Here is a 16,521-nt window from a genome sequence, read left to right on the forward strand (position 1 = left end):
CGGGAACAGAGCGGCGCCCTCATCAAAGATGGCGGCGAGCCGCGCCCCGCCCCCGCCAGCCTGGCTGCCGGCCCTGTGGGCGCGTGCGCAYGCGCGCGGGCGGCGCTCTGGCGCGAGCGGCTCTATGGTGGCGGCCGTTGGCGCGGCGGCGCTTCCGGCGGGCGCGGGGGCCTGTGGGGGATCGCCGCGCGCCACTTCTGCCCGGCGGTGCTGAAGGAGCGGAGCCGCCATGGTGAGAGCGGGACGGGGATCCTCGGGCTCCGAACACACCGCGCCCGTTCGGGGGGCCTCCCCTTTCTCTTCCTTGCCCCTGGATCACTGCGGGCGGGAGAGGCCGCGGCTGGTGGTGCGGGCCCGGGCGGGGGGCAGCACGTTTTGGYGGGGCAGGGCCGGACGAGGCGGGGGCACAAAGACGGCGGCTGCGCTTGGGGAGCGGTGCGTTGGAAGCTTCTGTCCCCCTCCCCTGGCAGCTTCGGCCCCTTCTCAGGGCGTTGCTGGAAGCGCAGCGCTTTATCGTGTGTCTCGCCCGTCGAGAGAGCCTGCCTTAAATGGCTGATTTTTTATTTCCATGCTGCTCTCCCTGTTCCTCCCCTCTGCTCGGAGAAGGGAAAGGCGGGAGCTTGCATTGGTGGGCTGTCGGAATGGCACACTGAAGCTCAAAGGCCTCCCGATCACCGTGGTTTGTTACGATCATCTGATAAATTAAGATCTGCTGAAGCAAGTTGTTGCCCGGTGGTGGAAAGCGAGCTGCTTTTTCGGTTTGCAGCGAAGTTCCACACCGGCCCTTGCAAAAAAGCAGTTGGCTTCGGCCATGATGAACAGCTACAAGTCCTGTCCCTGTTGGCCTAAGTGAAAGGTGGCCTGAGTTACTGAGTTACTAGTGGGCTAGAGTTAAGGTGGCCTGAGTTACTGAGTTACTAGTGGGCTAGCTAACTTTTGCTACCTGGCACAGGTAGCTGCGAGGCATTTAGGTGTGTGCAGTATGTTACTGGTATTTGTATCACTGCATATCCTACCATTACGATACTGGTTTATTTTCCGGTTTTATTGTTTTGGGGCTTTTTTTTTTKGCTTTTTTTTTTACACTTTATTGTCAAATAGACTACAATTGGTGGAAGCCTCTTTGGGCAGATGCTGCCTAGCTTTTAAGTCCTGCTGGTTTGGCTGTTGGTACCACCTTAACTAGTTTTACAGGGTTCTGCCTTCAGTAACAGGAGTGATTTCTAAAGCGCTCTGTAGAAGTTCAAAATTGGCATGATATAAACCATGTGGTTCCTCATTCAATGTCCTGCTTAAAAGCAACCAGTACAACTGTGCATTTAGGGAACATGCAAAGAAATCCAGCATATGCATCACAGTAATAAGGGTCCATGGTGGACTTTTCCAGGTAACCTGGTGCTAGTGCAGGAAGGTTTATGGATCTTCCCTTATTTTGTTTTTATGTGACCTAGGCACACGGGGCAGGTATTAATAACTGGAGGAAACTTCCTTCAGGCTTCTGAATGTGTCATTTTTTTGTACCTACATGATGGAACAGGATCAGCAATTTTATAAAATCAAATTATTCCCGCCTTAAAGTAAAACAATGTCAAGTTCCCAAAGAAATGTTTGAAAAGCATTAATTCTACAATACATAGGATCCCAGTGGCATTAATTTAGATATTTTTCCAGGCCAGTATCTGATAATGGATATGTGTCATGTCTGAAGTGATAAATGTCTGAAAGTCAGAAGCCCAAATGATTTCCACTGAGAAGTTCTGAGAGAACTGGCTTACATGTCTGGCTCACTGATTTTTCTATAATCTGATTATTTGGATAATTTCAGAATTTATACGTTCATTTAACGCTCCTCAGTAACCAGCTAATTAAAATTATAGTGCTGAAAAAACTACATTTTTAATAATGTTTGGAAGTCATTTGGACTCTCTGCTAAGACAWGCCTGTTCAAGTACAATGCACTTCAGAACAGCCAGATACCAGCCCTGCCTGGGGAATTCCTTTCAAATCTAACATTCTTTGGCTACATGAAAGTGGATTTGAATTATCTCTTCTCCTTCACATTTTTTTTACAGTATGCAGGTCAGAATTAATATTTTTTTCCTGTTTTTGCCATTTCTTTTTTCCRTCAGTGTGTTTGATGAGCACTGAACAGATATCTTCACTGATGTCCAAAGTATGGGTTAGATTTTTCCGTCAGCAGCTGATTAATCTACACCAAATAATGGCTTACCCTGCAGTGGTCTCTATATTATGTGCTCACCTCATATATTGGCACTGAAAATGTTGGATCCAATTAGCAGCACTGGAAACGGCCATTTGCAGCATGCTTGCAAACTTTCTGTGCTATGCAACCTGTTAATTAGATCACAGATTGTGTACACATCAAAAATCTTGCTTCTTTGCTCAAATTACTTGCTGTAGCCAAGTGAAAAATGTTATGGAAATAATGGAAGCCGCAGAGTGTACAATCATCTAAGTCTTCCCTGCAGAAGAACAAGCTTATGGACTCCAACATTTGGAACAGTTTTCTGTGCCATAATTGCTGTTTAAGTAAACTCATTGAAGTGTGAAAAACCAGTACATCTGTTTTGCAGGAAATAATCTTGAATTCTAAGTGCAGATTTATTGTATCATTTGCGTTCCCTCGAAGTTAAATGGATAACTCAAAATAGTTATTCCTGTTAAAATCTTTAGGGTGAGACTGACAATGTGCTTAAGTTGCATCCTCTCCTTGCTCTTCAATTGGGGCATTGAAAATTTTATTAACAGCTTGAATTTGCAACAAAATAAGTAAATGCACTAGCACAACAGCTTTTATGCATTGACTTTATTGCTTTGCTTGTCTGTCTAAATAGAAACTACTATTTCTGTAGGATTTTTTTTCAACACAGTAGCTATTTTACTGGTGATTTTACACATTTTGAAGTTCCATAAGGATTAACAGGATTCATTAGAAACAAAACTTATTAACACAGCTTATATAAATAGTAAATGCTATTTGCAAAATGTCTATGTCCTTGACTGCTAGTCTAATATTTTAGCATTATATTTCTGTTTACTCCTTCTTTCATATAAATAACTTAATTCAAACAGAAGTAATTCAAATTGTGCAAGTAACCTGTATTTTTTTGTTTTTCAGTCTCACACAATTCTACTTGTCCAGCCTACCAAGAGGCCAGAAGGCAGAACATACGCTGATTATGAATCGGTGAATGAATGCATGGAAGGTGGGTGGATGCAGAAATGGTAGTTAAAAACTTACTAAAACCCCATTTTTGACATATTCACAAACTTCGTAAGAAAATAAGTTGCTCTTCATGTTTTTCGAAGAGCATTCACACAAAAAAAAATCTCATGCTTTAAGTTTATTAATGTTCTAGCAAACTAAAGCCTTGTTATTATTTGTTTCTCAAAATTTCCTTTTTGTATTAAATGTCTGGTTTTGATGTAACTAGAGGAAAACACATTCAGTTTGGGAAAGTAGACAATATGCTTGCTGGGGCCACACAGCAGACTTTCAGCGCATTTCATTGCAGGATTGGCACCTAATTCTCACTAATCTTTGTTTTAGCACTGTAACGGAAAGATTGCTTTTGGAAATAACATATTAAATAAAGGATTGTGTGCAATTGATACATAATTTGCAGTCTCAGTGTACATGTGCCAAAGTAAAGATCCTGCGAGACTTCGATGCACATAATGAGCATGGAAAGAAGATTGAAATACTAAAGCTGTAGTTGACTTAACATTATTCTTCCAGGAAGTTTTGTCAGACAAACAAAAGTATAAGAAGGACCATGTAAAGTCTCTGTGCTCACTTGAATATTACATTCTTCTCAAATGTATCTGAGTTACTAGTGGGCTAGCTTAAGTAAATAAAAGTGATTTAAATCTGTATTCAGGCTTGTCCTGCCACTCTTACCTCTGTAGCCCTGTTTGACTCTTTGATCAAGAATGATCATTCTTATGAGTTCTTCTGTTTATCAGGTGTTTGTGCAGTAGGAATATATGTTGTAATTGCTGTCTTAAAATTATTAGGAGTTCCAGGTGTCCATTGGAGCTTAATGCATGGAAAGTTACATATTTGACAGAACTAAAACATTTTCTCTTAGATGGTAAAAACTTTTCTTTCCATGCATCTTACCTTATTTTCAGTGCAAATCACTAGGAACAAAAGAACTTCAACTCTGCAAAATCTGATTACTACCATAAAAACAATCTCTAAACTTTTATTTGTGGATCAATAGCTGGAAAGGTTTCAGCAAATACACTTTTTTTTTAAATATTGCACTGTTCATCTTGTTTCTCTGTAGGAGTCTGTAAAATGTATGAAGAGCATCTGAAGAGAATGAATCCCAACAGTCCATCCATTACGTATGATATCAGCCAATTGTTTGACTTCATTGATGACTTGGCAGACCTCAGCTGTCTTGTGTAAGTTGAGTTGTACAAGTCCATTTCAGTGACTTAGGAAAGCCACGAGCCTTCCCTCTGAACTCTTTTATGTGAGTTTAACATAATCCTGTTTTATGTGGTTTTTGCAGTAGCTGTAGTGCAGCAGTATTGCAATGGCCATAACATGTTGCCCAGTCTAATTAGCTGYGTAGAAATAAGGTATCTCTAAAGAAGGCTTAGAAACAGATTGTTCCACTTGTATTTTACTCACATTGAAGCTCACAGCATTTCACATACTGAAATCCAGCTACCTACTTTATTACTGCAAGAAATTGTTTAAATTTGTGCTGTTACTCTGATTCCTCAGGAGACAGCATGGTTACAGGATTTTTTTTCAGCTGAGAGCAGTACTAGTGGTAGGGTAGAAGGCTGCACAAGTGCATTGCAGCCAAAAGTTTTTTTTTTTTTTTAATCAAGAAACAAAAGATGAAGGTTTCTGTAAATCCTGATGAAATTAATGAGTGACTGGTGAATCCTCTGGAGATCCCCAGCTAATGGTTTACTTGGTCTTGTGAAAACATCTCCAGTTCTCATTTGTATGCCAAGGTTGTGACCAAGCAAAGATGGTCTTGTGTACTTCCCATTCTAACTTCACAGTGAAATCAAGTGTTAAATTTCACTGTTCAGAACAAAATTTACAATGYCAGGTTGAATACTTTCCATACTATAAATTTCAAGGTGATATTTTGATACAACAGTGGTATCAGCTTGGCAGAAATGCTGTAGAAATAAGGATAAAAATCTCATACTCAAGTAATGAAAGACGTAGTATTAAGCTTTTGAACACAAAATTACTGAAAATTTTTAAGTGAGTCAGATTCTGGTTAGGTATTCCTGCAGCTGTACTGCTGTGCCTGAAATCCCAGCACAAGTACTTGTGTAGCTAAGCAGTGAACGGTCTTTCTCAGTTTAAAATACAAAGTTAATTTAAAATCAGATTATTTTCTTTTGTATTCTAGTGCAGTACAGAATCCATTATTGGTAATGATTTATTACAAATGCCATTTGCCAAAGTTTTCAGTAGAGCAAGTAAAATGAGCTCACAGTTCTGCAGATTTACTTTATCCCTACACATTCTGACACATTTGTTCTTTAGGTGTTACAGTGCTGGACTGATGGAATTTGAGAGACTAGTTTAGCTAACAGATTGAAACTAGCCACTTGTTTGAGGAGGTAGCAACTGTTTTATAGGAAAGTCTTGTGCTTTTCTTAATGAGGCTTGTAAAATCAGTGTCGTGCCAAATTCTACTTGAGCTTGCAGTTTTCCAGCAGGTGGCACACGTAGCACGAGGTGTATCAGATGTGTCTTGTGCTCACAGAAACTCCTGAAGTACTTGATTTCTGCTCTTGCAGCGTAGCATTATGACTGGATTTGAGGGTGGAGTGTAGAAATCAGTAACTTTTCCTGAAACTAACATTTCTTACACTGTACTAGAACTACAGCTGGATTTACATATAGTGAAGCTCTTTCTTTGGCCTTGATCCAGTCATGCTGRGGTTTAAATAACAGGACTTTGTTAGAAACAGCGTGCTTAGGGTTTTTGTCCTTACGAAGTTTGGATTTTTACTCAGCTTCTTACCACTGACCATCTCACCCTTCTTATCTTACCAGAAATAAATATAAGCCAATTTAAGGACTGACCAGGACTTTAGTAGTTCTTGAAACATTCACTGAAAGTACCATCTCCATGAACAAAATACTCAGCTTCAAAGACTGAGGGAGAAAGAACTGCATGAGCCTACACAGATCATGTCATGCAGTTTGGTTTAGTTTTTAAGTTTAATTCTGTTTCAATTCAATATGCCCCAAGTAATGAATTCTCTGGCCCTWGCTAGTGAACTGCTTTTATCAACTCTCAGTAGCAAAGAAAATGAATCTGTGGATTCTTGTTTTCAGTTTGCTTTTTATGAAATGGTGTCCTTGTTAGATGTAAGCTTGCCCTTTGTGCCAACTGGCAAGACTCCTTTGTCATCCATCTGTAAGTCTGTCTTTGCTCCTGGAAAAAATTTGGTTTTGCTAATTTTCAAAAAATTCCAGRCAGAAGTTGAATACTTGAAAACTTAAATCCTTGAAGTAATGTTGAAGAAATGTTTGACTCTTTAAGACAAGTTAGATTGTTCCCTGATGAAACTATTCTGCATTCTGAGCTCTAGAATACTGAATTTCTCTATCTGTTGTCTCTAATTAAATGCATGAATTAAAATGTGAACACACAGTCATTCAGTAATCCTTGGAGCATCTAGTTTTGTTTCAGGCTCAGACTGATCTGCTGCGTAACTGTTTCTTAGAGAACAAGATAAATCCATTTGATAAGTGACAATTCCCACCTGATTCTGATACTGTCTTCTGTACACAAGTTTCTGCCTCATACATTTAATTGTGAATTTTCTTCTGGGAAATGTACTACAGGGCAAACTGACATTCCTTCTTGTTTTCTGTGCAGTTACCGTGCTGATACTCAGACATACCAACCGTACAACAAAGACTGGATAAAGGAGAAGATCTAYGTCCTCCTCCGCAGGCAGGCCCAGCAAGCGAGCAAATAATGGGGCACCATCACTATGTGGGTTGGGGGAGGGTTTGGACAACAGGTGTGTACAGAGTGTAGTAGTGAACGTTTTGTATTATAGTCATCCTGTTGCCATCTTGATAAACTCGTTAGCCAGGACTGATTGTATTTTTAGAGATACAAGGATTTTGTTGGATTTGACTTTTTTTCARTGTAAATGGAGAAGAAAATACAACATCTTCAGCGGAGTTTTAATTTGGGTTTTTTTCCCTCCAGTTTGCTAATGGTCCTACCTTATTTGAACCCCTGGGGCTGTTCACATTGTACTTCACCACTTTTGCTGTATGTGCCCCTCTGTGGGTTTTTCAACATTCAGTTATGTCCTTGAGATGGTCTTAATGGGAAATAAAAWACTACCCTTTAGTTAAATTTGAGTGCTCAGTTTTGTGGTTCTTGCCAAAAAAACACAAATCTCTTCCCTGTTATCCAAGGGATGGGGCTTGAAAGGTCATGTGGACTGAACCAGCAGTTGTTTCCTGTATTACAGAAAAGCTCAAATTCTGGCTTGGTCTTGATACTGTTTTCCCTGGGTATGTTTGAGAAACATAGCAACCCTCTTGCACTCTACAAGTCATCTCTCCATGAGCCATTTGTATTCAGGTGTATTCTGGATAGATGATGGATAAGAGCAGGCTGAATATATCACGTCACAGGCCCCATGAGTTAGTCTACTTACAACTTCCCCCCCAGTAAAGGAATCTGCCCCACACTTCATTTTCTCTTTACAAAAGATAAGGACTTAGCTGTTTGCACACACTCTAAAATTATATCTGTCCCCATCTATCTTGAATACTGATATTTTTGTTATTTTGCTGTACCGAAAAGGTTTGAGTTGGACATCAGCCCAAAAAATAGAGCAGGTAGAAAATAAAGGCTGGCTTGGTACTAAGTTCCTTTAGAGTTTGCCTACTGTAGTTACAGGCTCTACAGAGACACTCAACCAAGAGCAGTTCTGGGATTGACAGAGGAATGCAGTTCTCTCCAATGCACTTCCTAATACACATCAGTAGTTTCTGATGGAGCTCCTAGCAAATGCATTAGCTGAAAAGCATCTGAGGTCAAATTGACTGGCTATAGTAAAGCTTTAATGAAAATTGTTTTACTTAAGTGGTAAGTAATAACTGCTGAATACTTGGAATCGAATTATTGAAGGAAGATAGATTCTTAGAAAGACACTGGCTGAGGGTGATAAAACCTTTTCTCAACACAAATACAGGTTGGAGATCAGACCTACCAGCTCTAGAATTATAGTGACCAGGAATAAATTCAATCTGCTAACATCAAAACATGCTTCCTTTATAATGGTGATTTTCAAAAAAAAAGTGTATTTAAATATATAAACACTTAGGCATGGAAGTTTTATATCCAGCTTGACACAGTAATACTTGGAAAATTCACTGTTGCCCCTCTAATAACATTCAGGTTTAATACAAGCAATGTTATTTAAACAGCTTTTATAGTTTATCTTCCTGGATAGCATATACTAAAATAACATCTTTCCTAACCTGTTTAAGGTTAACTTCAAATTTTAATTTTTTTGGTAAAAATTTCAATATTCTCATGGATGCAATTTTGCAGTCTTTCAACGAAGCCAAACAAACATCCCTTCTCACTATCACATTTAAAAATAGGGATTTAATATTTAAATTTAATATTGTTTTCAATTTAAGGAAAACCAGCCAYGTAGGCCCTTTCCTATTGTGAAAAGTACAAAGAATATGCTCACTCTAGGCATTAAAGCACAACACAGCTCTTCCTTCAAAGGTAACCTAAATTTGGTCTGATTTAAAAAAATCTTCCTGGATTTTGTCTGTTGCATAATAACTGCAAACTCAGACCAGTAAACAAGTGTAAAATACAAATTTCTTACATTAGAGCAGAAAATAGGAAGGAGGTACTTTAAAGCAAGTGGTAATTAACCTTTCTGCTTTTTGAAAGGGACTTTGTGAAGGTATGTTTTTTAGTTTTTTTTWAAAGGARAAAATTCCAAGTTKCAGCTCCAAAGTTAATYCACTTTATGTTTTTTTCTTTTTTTAAACTTCCGTGATCATTTCAGTAACTGAAGTTTTCACAGAATTRGAAAATGCAAATAAACAGCTTTTTCATACCTCTGGAGTCAGACTTGGCCTTCTGCTGACAGASTATGATCTGTAGCCCACTTTAAGAGAAGAGATTTTGGCATGATCTCTTCCCTTTTTTTACCCAGCTACAAGTCTTTTTCTGAAACAAGCTACTAGTTAAAACTCCAGTGCGTAATTCTTGAGCTGCTGTTTTCCACAGTCCTTTAGAGTTGCATTTTACTTGATTAACTATTCATGAAACAAGACTTGCTTAGCTGAGCAGCTGACCAAATACACTGAAAGGAACTAAAAATGCTACAGCATCTATCTGATGTCYGTTAAGACAGAAAGGAGGATCTGGAAAGTTGTCTCCCACTAACCACTGCCTTCATCAATTTAGTGAAGATGATATGTGCACTTGGAAACTTACTACATGCTAGAAGATTGATACTCTAGGAACATAGTCTGCTCTAGCAGGTCATCAAAATGACTTAATTTACTTCTTGCCTGTGGAGTAATGGATGATAGCAGGGTGTTTAGTACCTTCTGCAGTTGCACTTGTCCTCAGAGGCATCAAAGAGCACTTTGATAAAAAGATACTGATAATTTGCCCAAATACAGATACTGTAAAAGTGAGGTTCAACAACAGCATTTTGCAAGTAAAGCCACTAAAAAAGGCATGATTACAGAAAGTATGTCAGAAAAGGATCTCATCCCATGTATGCTTTGCCTGCAGCAAATTGYCTGGTGTTTCTTACGTAAGGATGGGTCAAGTAACTGTGCTGGTCATGCCTGTTACAGTGTGGGAGTAAATGATAAAGGAAATTATATTGGCTGCTTTCTGCAGGAGAGTGGTACAGTATTTTAAAACAGGGATTAAGAATGGAATCCAGAGACCTAGTATTTTGAAGTGTGGAAATACTTAAATTTTTGAAAGGCAAGTCCATTGAGGAAGCCTTGCTTCACACTAAGGAGGGATATGAGCCCTCATCTATTTGCCAGAATTGCAGAGCAATAGAGGTGCTTGCCTGATTTCTGCTTGCCTTGTGGAGCCATGAGCATGCTGCTTCTTTGTTAATCACAGCCTCCAGAAGTCCTCACACAGTTCCTGGTCTGCCTGCCATGGATTTCAAGTTGAGGCATGACCAGACTGGCACAATTCATTTTGTGGCATGGCTGTTCAGTAAGTAAACAGTAGGGTGAAGTTATGTGAGATGGCTGAGCTAATCTTAGCAGTTCCCTGCTGTTGAAAGGCATAATGCTACTTCACAGTATCTGCAAAAGAAACACTGGGTGTTGTGGAGAAGGGGATGATAGGACGCTAGTCAGCACCAACAAGCAGAGCAGCTGGTCCCTCAAAAAAACAAAAAACAACCTGAGATTTTGAGAACAAGCACAGTAGATAAGCAGGTGCTTTTTATATATGCCAATTTATCTACTATTGCATGCTCCTGCCAGTCAGTAATGTACTGAGTCGGGGAGTAATCCCACTAAGATTAAAATTTTAGTTGTATTTGAGACCACAATAATAACAGGATCACTCTTATAGAAATCCCATTCTGCAGCCTCCTTCAGTAGGCTGCAGGGGAATTGGGAAAAGCAAAATTGAGTTTGTATTCCTGCTTTGAGGGTGAAATAAGCTAGGTGGGTAAAATCTTTGTCTACAGTTAATTCTATCATCACGTTCTTTTAAAACTGACTGAAATCTCCACASAATGCATGATAAGCACAGCAGGAAAAGGAGCACCATTGCTAGATCAGTCTGGTTTTGTGCTTACCACCACTGTCAACATACAGTGGATAAAAAAAGTAGTAGCCAAGGCCACCTTGTTATCTTCCTTAGTAGCTTCTAAACCTGYTTACAGCAAGAGGAGACGTGACTACCCACAGTATTTTTAAGGTTGAAAGAACTATCAGATTTTTCCCTTGCATTAGAAAAGGGTATGTTGCAAAGATGCTGGTTGGGCTCTCGTTACCATATGCCAAGCAATTTGTGCTACTTCAYGATGCACTGAATGCATGGACACTTCTTAGGTTGACTTACTCTCAGAGGGAAGAGGGGAAACCTCCATCTGCTTGACTTTAGAGTACATAACCAGTTATGTACATTTGCAATCTGCAATCCCCTCTGAGTAAGGTAAGGGTCTGATTGTTCTGGAACTCAGCTACACTGTAAACTCAAACAATTCATCAGAAAAGCTAATAAACAGAAAACAAGGGTAGCTGGGTCACAAGTGCAAAATAATTAAAAGCTCCTGTTTTTTCAACTGCTGTGAAACTGGTGTCTTCTAGACCCTGGTGCACATTGGAACAAATTGTTTTACCATTATGATAGYTTGAGGAGGCCAGGGAATGTTTGGGGGACCAGGGAGCCAAAGTCAGCATTTCTTCAGGACATGGGCTGTGGGGGAGGCTTGAGATTCTCAGCCTCATTATGCATCTCACTCTCTGAAGCCACTCACTCTTTGAAGTCTGAAAGTGTTGACTTCAGTATTTGTCTTAAGGTAAAATGATAAATAATTTATACTAGCTATAGATAAACTGCAAAAGTAAATCTGTTGAAATAGAAAATTCTTTTGCACCTCTGTCACACTAGTCAATTCCCTCAGGTTTTCTACACTGAGTGCATTGTCTGCTATAATGTAACTTAGTGTTGCCCAAATACAAGGTGCCATTCATGGCAACAGCAGGGGAATGATTCTGAATGAACCACTGAAACTCGCTSAATGGAGATGTCCGCGTTTGCATAGTACCAGGCAGCTCTCTATTATCAACCATTAATACATGCTTCTTCCTCACTGTGTCTGAAAAGATTTAAAGTAAAACCTGTCTTGATTTGTTACAGAAAAACATTCGATTCTAGGAATTAGTTTTCTCATTACTGTAATCTGAACCATGCCTGTAGGAATGGTTTATCTGCATGAAGCTTTGGCACAGCTCCAATTCATAGGTKTTATTCCAATTCTTTGTGCTTAGTTTGCAATGACACACAAGTAAAACTGGCATGTTGTGAGTGCCATTCCTGGTGAGTGTTAGCAAGGGTTTTGTCACCAATTTTGTACACACCTGGATTTGGGTGACATAAGAGTAGTATTCACTAGGCTACAGAAAGTGCACCTGCTCCCCAGTGAGAAAGACAGTGAGAAATACTGTCAGAACAGTCAAATCTGATTTAATTCTCATTCTCTTCATATGAATAAAGGTTCACGTGGGACACTGACAATAATACCTTGTTACAGAGCTTTAGTTCCTAGAGATCATCCAGACTTACCACCCAGATGCAACCCTGCATACTTCCCACACCTTTCCAGCCCTCAACAAAACAAAACAAAAAAAAAAAAGGAAAAAAAGAAAAAGCAGAGTCAATGTTCAAGTCCCCTCTTCAGACTGCATTTTTCAAAAACAGAATTGTTTTTTCTCTATCCTCATCATCTCCAGAAATTTTGTTAGTACCAGACCAGTGCCTGCCTTGCAATGGTCTTCTAGAACACACTCCTCAGCTCATTAGTATCCTTCTAAATTCTGGGTTAGTGAGTTTAATTTCAATTTCTATCCACTTTATGTTTGTTTCTTGCTAATCCTAGCGGTTTTCTGTAGATTTTCCTGTCTTTGAACCTTGTTCAATTAAATAACTGCATCTGCAGCTCTAAATAAAAATTACCAGTCTTTCATACTGTAGTAATGATACTGCCTTAGTCTTAACCCATAATAAATCATTTAATGCCCCCTAAAATTGCATGTTTTGTTTTTCTGTTTACGACACAATTGTTTGGTGATCACTCAGTGCACCCTCTCCTCTTTGCTGCTATCATCTCCAAGTAAAAGCACTCGTTAGTCCAATAAAATGTAATAACTTCAGCTAGAAAGCTTGAGAAAGAAACACATGAGAATAACCAAGTATTTGATCCTAATGAGGACACTTACCTCAGCTATTCAAGGGAACTCAAAGCTTGTCTGAAATAAGCAGAGTGGGAGCTACATTTAACTGTGTTGCTCTGTTCCTTGGCAGAAAGGCACCCAAATCAGGTCAGCCATAGCTCCAGGAGGTATTTCCCTTCTGAAAAACCCAAAGAAAATGGCACCTCCCTCCATCTTATAATTAATGGACAAAAAGTGTTGATAGCATGTTGCATAGGCGGCTCTCTGCTCAGTGTGCCRGCTTCCATTTCTGCCTCACTCCTCAGACCCCTTCTCCTCAGGCAGAGGACACCTAGGCAGCTCACTTAGAGCCCAGATGCTTCTTGTTGGGGAGTAGCAGCCAGCAGAATTTTTATCAGCTTCCACCTGCCCCCAAGGACACCTCAAATAACASATTTTAAGCTCCGTAAATCTGACTTCTCTGTTTAAACTATTTCTATAGAAAATTCATGACTACCTCCAGGCATGCTGTCTTTACGAGTTAGACATCACTCCAGTCCAGTTGCAGGGAAAATAGAGAGAGGTTCARCCTCAATGTATCTAACACATAATTCAGATTGAAAAAATTACCTGTGTGTCTTACCCAGACTCTCCTTTAGCTCCTGGAGGAATATGAAAGTGAAATGCAGGTTCCAGTCCCATACCAGCTGAGCAGCTTACTGCTGAGCACTTTCATACTTCCCCCTCTTCCCTCCTCACACCTGCATCCCTCTAACTGGTATCTCCTGCTCTACCTTCATCAAAAACATGACACTCACCCTAACTAGCAATAAGCAGTGCTAATTAGTAAATGCAGAGGATCCTCAGAGAATGAAAAYACACCTTCTTCCTATCTACTTAGATGAACCTTGCAAGGAGAAATCCCCGATGGCTGTTAAATGCAAGGATGACAGCCCTGGCTCCGGGTGTCAGTGCATCARAAGTAACTGAGGGCTCTGCCAGCGTTTTGGGAGAGTAGCAACATGCAATCTCCTTGTTCTCTTTCCTTAAACACTTGGTGTAGATCATTGGCAGAAAGAGGCTAATARTGGGCTTTGTGGCACTTGTATCTGATCAGACACACACAGGCACTCCACTGTTGGGGGGGCTTGTTGGGTTGTTTCTGTTTACTTGACAAACATCTTCTGCAGATGTTTTGCAGGGAAGATRAAAGGGTTTATGCAGACCTAAGGCAGAAAAGTAGTGGGGTTTTTTTCCATGTCTTTCCATATATTTTCCCTGTTATTTCCACAAGTTTGATGTTTTGAGCATGGTGTCCTGAGAATGAGAGCTGGAGATGATGTAATTCTAGCTGATACACTCATTGTTTAGGAGCTGTTTAGTCATGGGCTTCATGAAAACTCAGAAAATACTTGTCCCAGAATGCAAGTGGTACAATAAATTAGTTTAACCACGTACTTCATGGCACTGAGTGGTTTTTTAAGTGACCCTTAACATGGCAGATAACTTCTTTTTGTAAACTTAGATGTAATTAATAATACTAATTTAGCCACATTCACATTTCTTTGAAGTCTAATGCTTCAGCACTCTTGCAATTACTTCTCCAGRAGAGTTCTAGGGGCCTTGGCAATTGCTTGCTGCTGCTATTTTGATCCTATGCCCTAGGAGTATAAACTCAGTTATAGAAACTCCATCTGAGTCCATTTAATGAACTACATGAATCAGAGACCTGCAATAAAGCCCAATTAGAAACRAGTGCACAGGGAATATTGATCTTCTGAAAACCTTTTACAGCTTTCAGGATCTGCCTGGTCACTCATCACTGCAGCAGGCACCAGGCCTCTCCTGCTAGCTCCTGTGTGTTTCACTCACTTGCTAGGATTATGGTTCAGATCAAGATGGGACTGAACAGATCAGCTGGTGGGGACCCTGGGGTATGAGGGAGAGCCCCCAAATAACCCTTCTCACACATGCTCACAGTCCTCTGGGTCAGGTTTTATTACTWTCTAATTGAGAGGAAATTTCTACACCAGTGCTTGCTTTTCCTCTGAGCCAAAAAAAAACCCTTTGAGATTTTATCATCCTTTTTACTAATGAACATGGTGTCTGGAGGCTCCAGGTTCACAGAGGTCACAGATGACAGTATTACCATGCACAGCACACCCATGAAAGGGTCCTGTCAACTCCRCTCACTCCAGACCTGCAGCCTTGTTTGCAGAGTATTACAGGATAACAACCCCTGTGGTAATGAAGCACACAATATTCAAATGAGACATTTGAATAWGAAGTTTAAGAAGTGTGCATTAAGAGGGATGTGTGGCATCCTAGCCAAAACACCACTCAAAGGCAGATRATTTCAACCTCTTTTCCAGGCTGCACCCCAGATGATGTACGGTGTCCAGAAGCCCATATCCAAAGGGTGTAGGTGGGTTTTTAATCATTTGGATCATTAGATTTTTGGAATTAAAAGTCTCTATTCGATTATTGTCCAAAGCTGGAGACACCTCAGGTATTTCAGTCTCCACAAAGATCAGGATCTGCTTCAACACCCACACAGAAGCACCCCAGTCTCAGCTGTGTTCAGACCACCTCCGTAAGCACGAACAGAACTCACAAACAAAGTGTTCCTCCATTTCGCTTGATTTGATAAGCCTTCTCCAAACACAGTCACTGCAAATGGAAAGACAAGAGTCACTGCTTTCTTTGYTTTTCTCCTAGCTGTATAGGCTTGTCTGGGGCTGACGAGAGGGATTAGAGGACAGAACACTGAATGTAGATGAGGCTTTTTTGAAATCCTTGGTATGGAATATCAAAAACCTGACACTCACCCTAACTAGCAGTAAACAGTGCTAATTAGTTAATGCAGAGGATCTTCAGAGAATGGAAACACAGCCTCTTGCACCAAAGTAATTGTAGTTTTCTAGTAGCAGCTGGGGTGTTTACAGGAAGGTCTTGCATTCCAGGCTCTGTTCCAAAGGCTGTTTATGAGCTTGAAATTAAATAGCTGCTGAATAAAAATGCAAAAGTAATTCCTGAAGCAATCTTGGGGTCCAGACCTTGCTCCAGAGACTAAAAGCTCTTGAACCATAGGTTAGAATCATACACCTTTGGTTCAAACCAAGCTTTATTGTCACGTGAAGTCCAAAGTAGAACAGCTTTAGCAGGCAGTGCTAGGAATAGCTCCAGCTACCCTGAGAACCCTCGGTTTCCCAGAGTCTGTTGTGCACAGGTAAAGGGTGGGAGTGACTCCTGACAGCCATGAGGCACAGCGAGCAGCCCTCCTGTGGATTTCCCCTGGCAGGACACTCTGCTCAGTGGGACAGCCACTGCAGGAAGCTTTGGCAGCCCCGGGGCATTCACAGCTCAGGAGTGCTCCAGATGTCCCCGGGCAAAGGGGCTGCACTGACACCTGCTGCTTCTGCCAAGGGCTCCTGGGTGCTGCTGTGTCCTGTTCTAACCTGGCAAAGAGAAGCTTGGAAGCCAACCTTTCTACAACCCTGCTGCTCTGGGTTAAGCTCATCTCCAATTTGGGTGCCAGGCTGGTGTACTTTACTGGCACTATTTATTTTTAATAAGAT

At 40.6% G+C, this 16,521-nt stretch overlaps 1 protein-coding gene across 1 annotated transcript; it reads left to right on the forward strand.

Annotated features, from left to right (window-relative positions):
* Positions 1 to 118: 118 nt before the first annotated feature.
* ERH (ERH mRNA splicing and mitosis factor) lies at positions 119 to 7,402 on the forward strand. The gene is made up of 4 exons (XM_057367121.1): positions 119 to 232; positions 3,140 to 3,227; positions 4,314 to 4,434; positions 6,900 to 7,402. The coding sequence occupies exons 1-4, from the start codon at positions 230 to 232 to the stop codon at positions 7,000 to 7,002; spliced, it is 315 nt and encodes a 104-aa protein (XP_057223104.1). The 5' UTR covers positions 119 to 229; the 3' UTR covers positions 7,003 to 7,402.
* The last annotated feature ends 9,119 nt before the right edge of the window (positions 7,403 to 16,521 follow it).

Source organism: Malurus melanocephalus, unplaced genomic scaffold, assembly GCF_030028575.1.
Source record: "Malurus melanocephalus ecotype Western Australia unplaced genomic scaffold, MMel_1.1 scaffold_2, whole genome shotgun sequence".
Lineage (NCBI taxonomy): Eukaryota > Metazoa > Chordata > Aves > Passeriformes > Maluridae > Malurus > Malurus melanocephalus.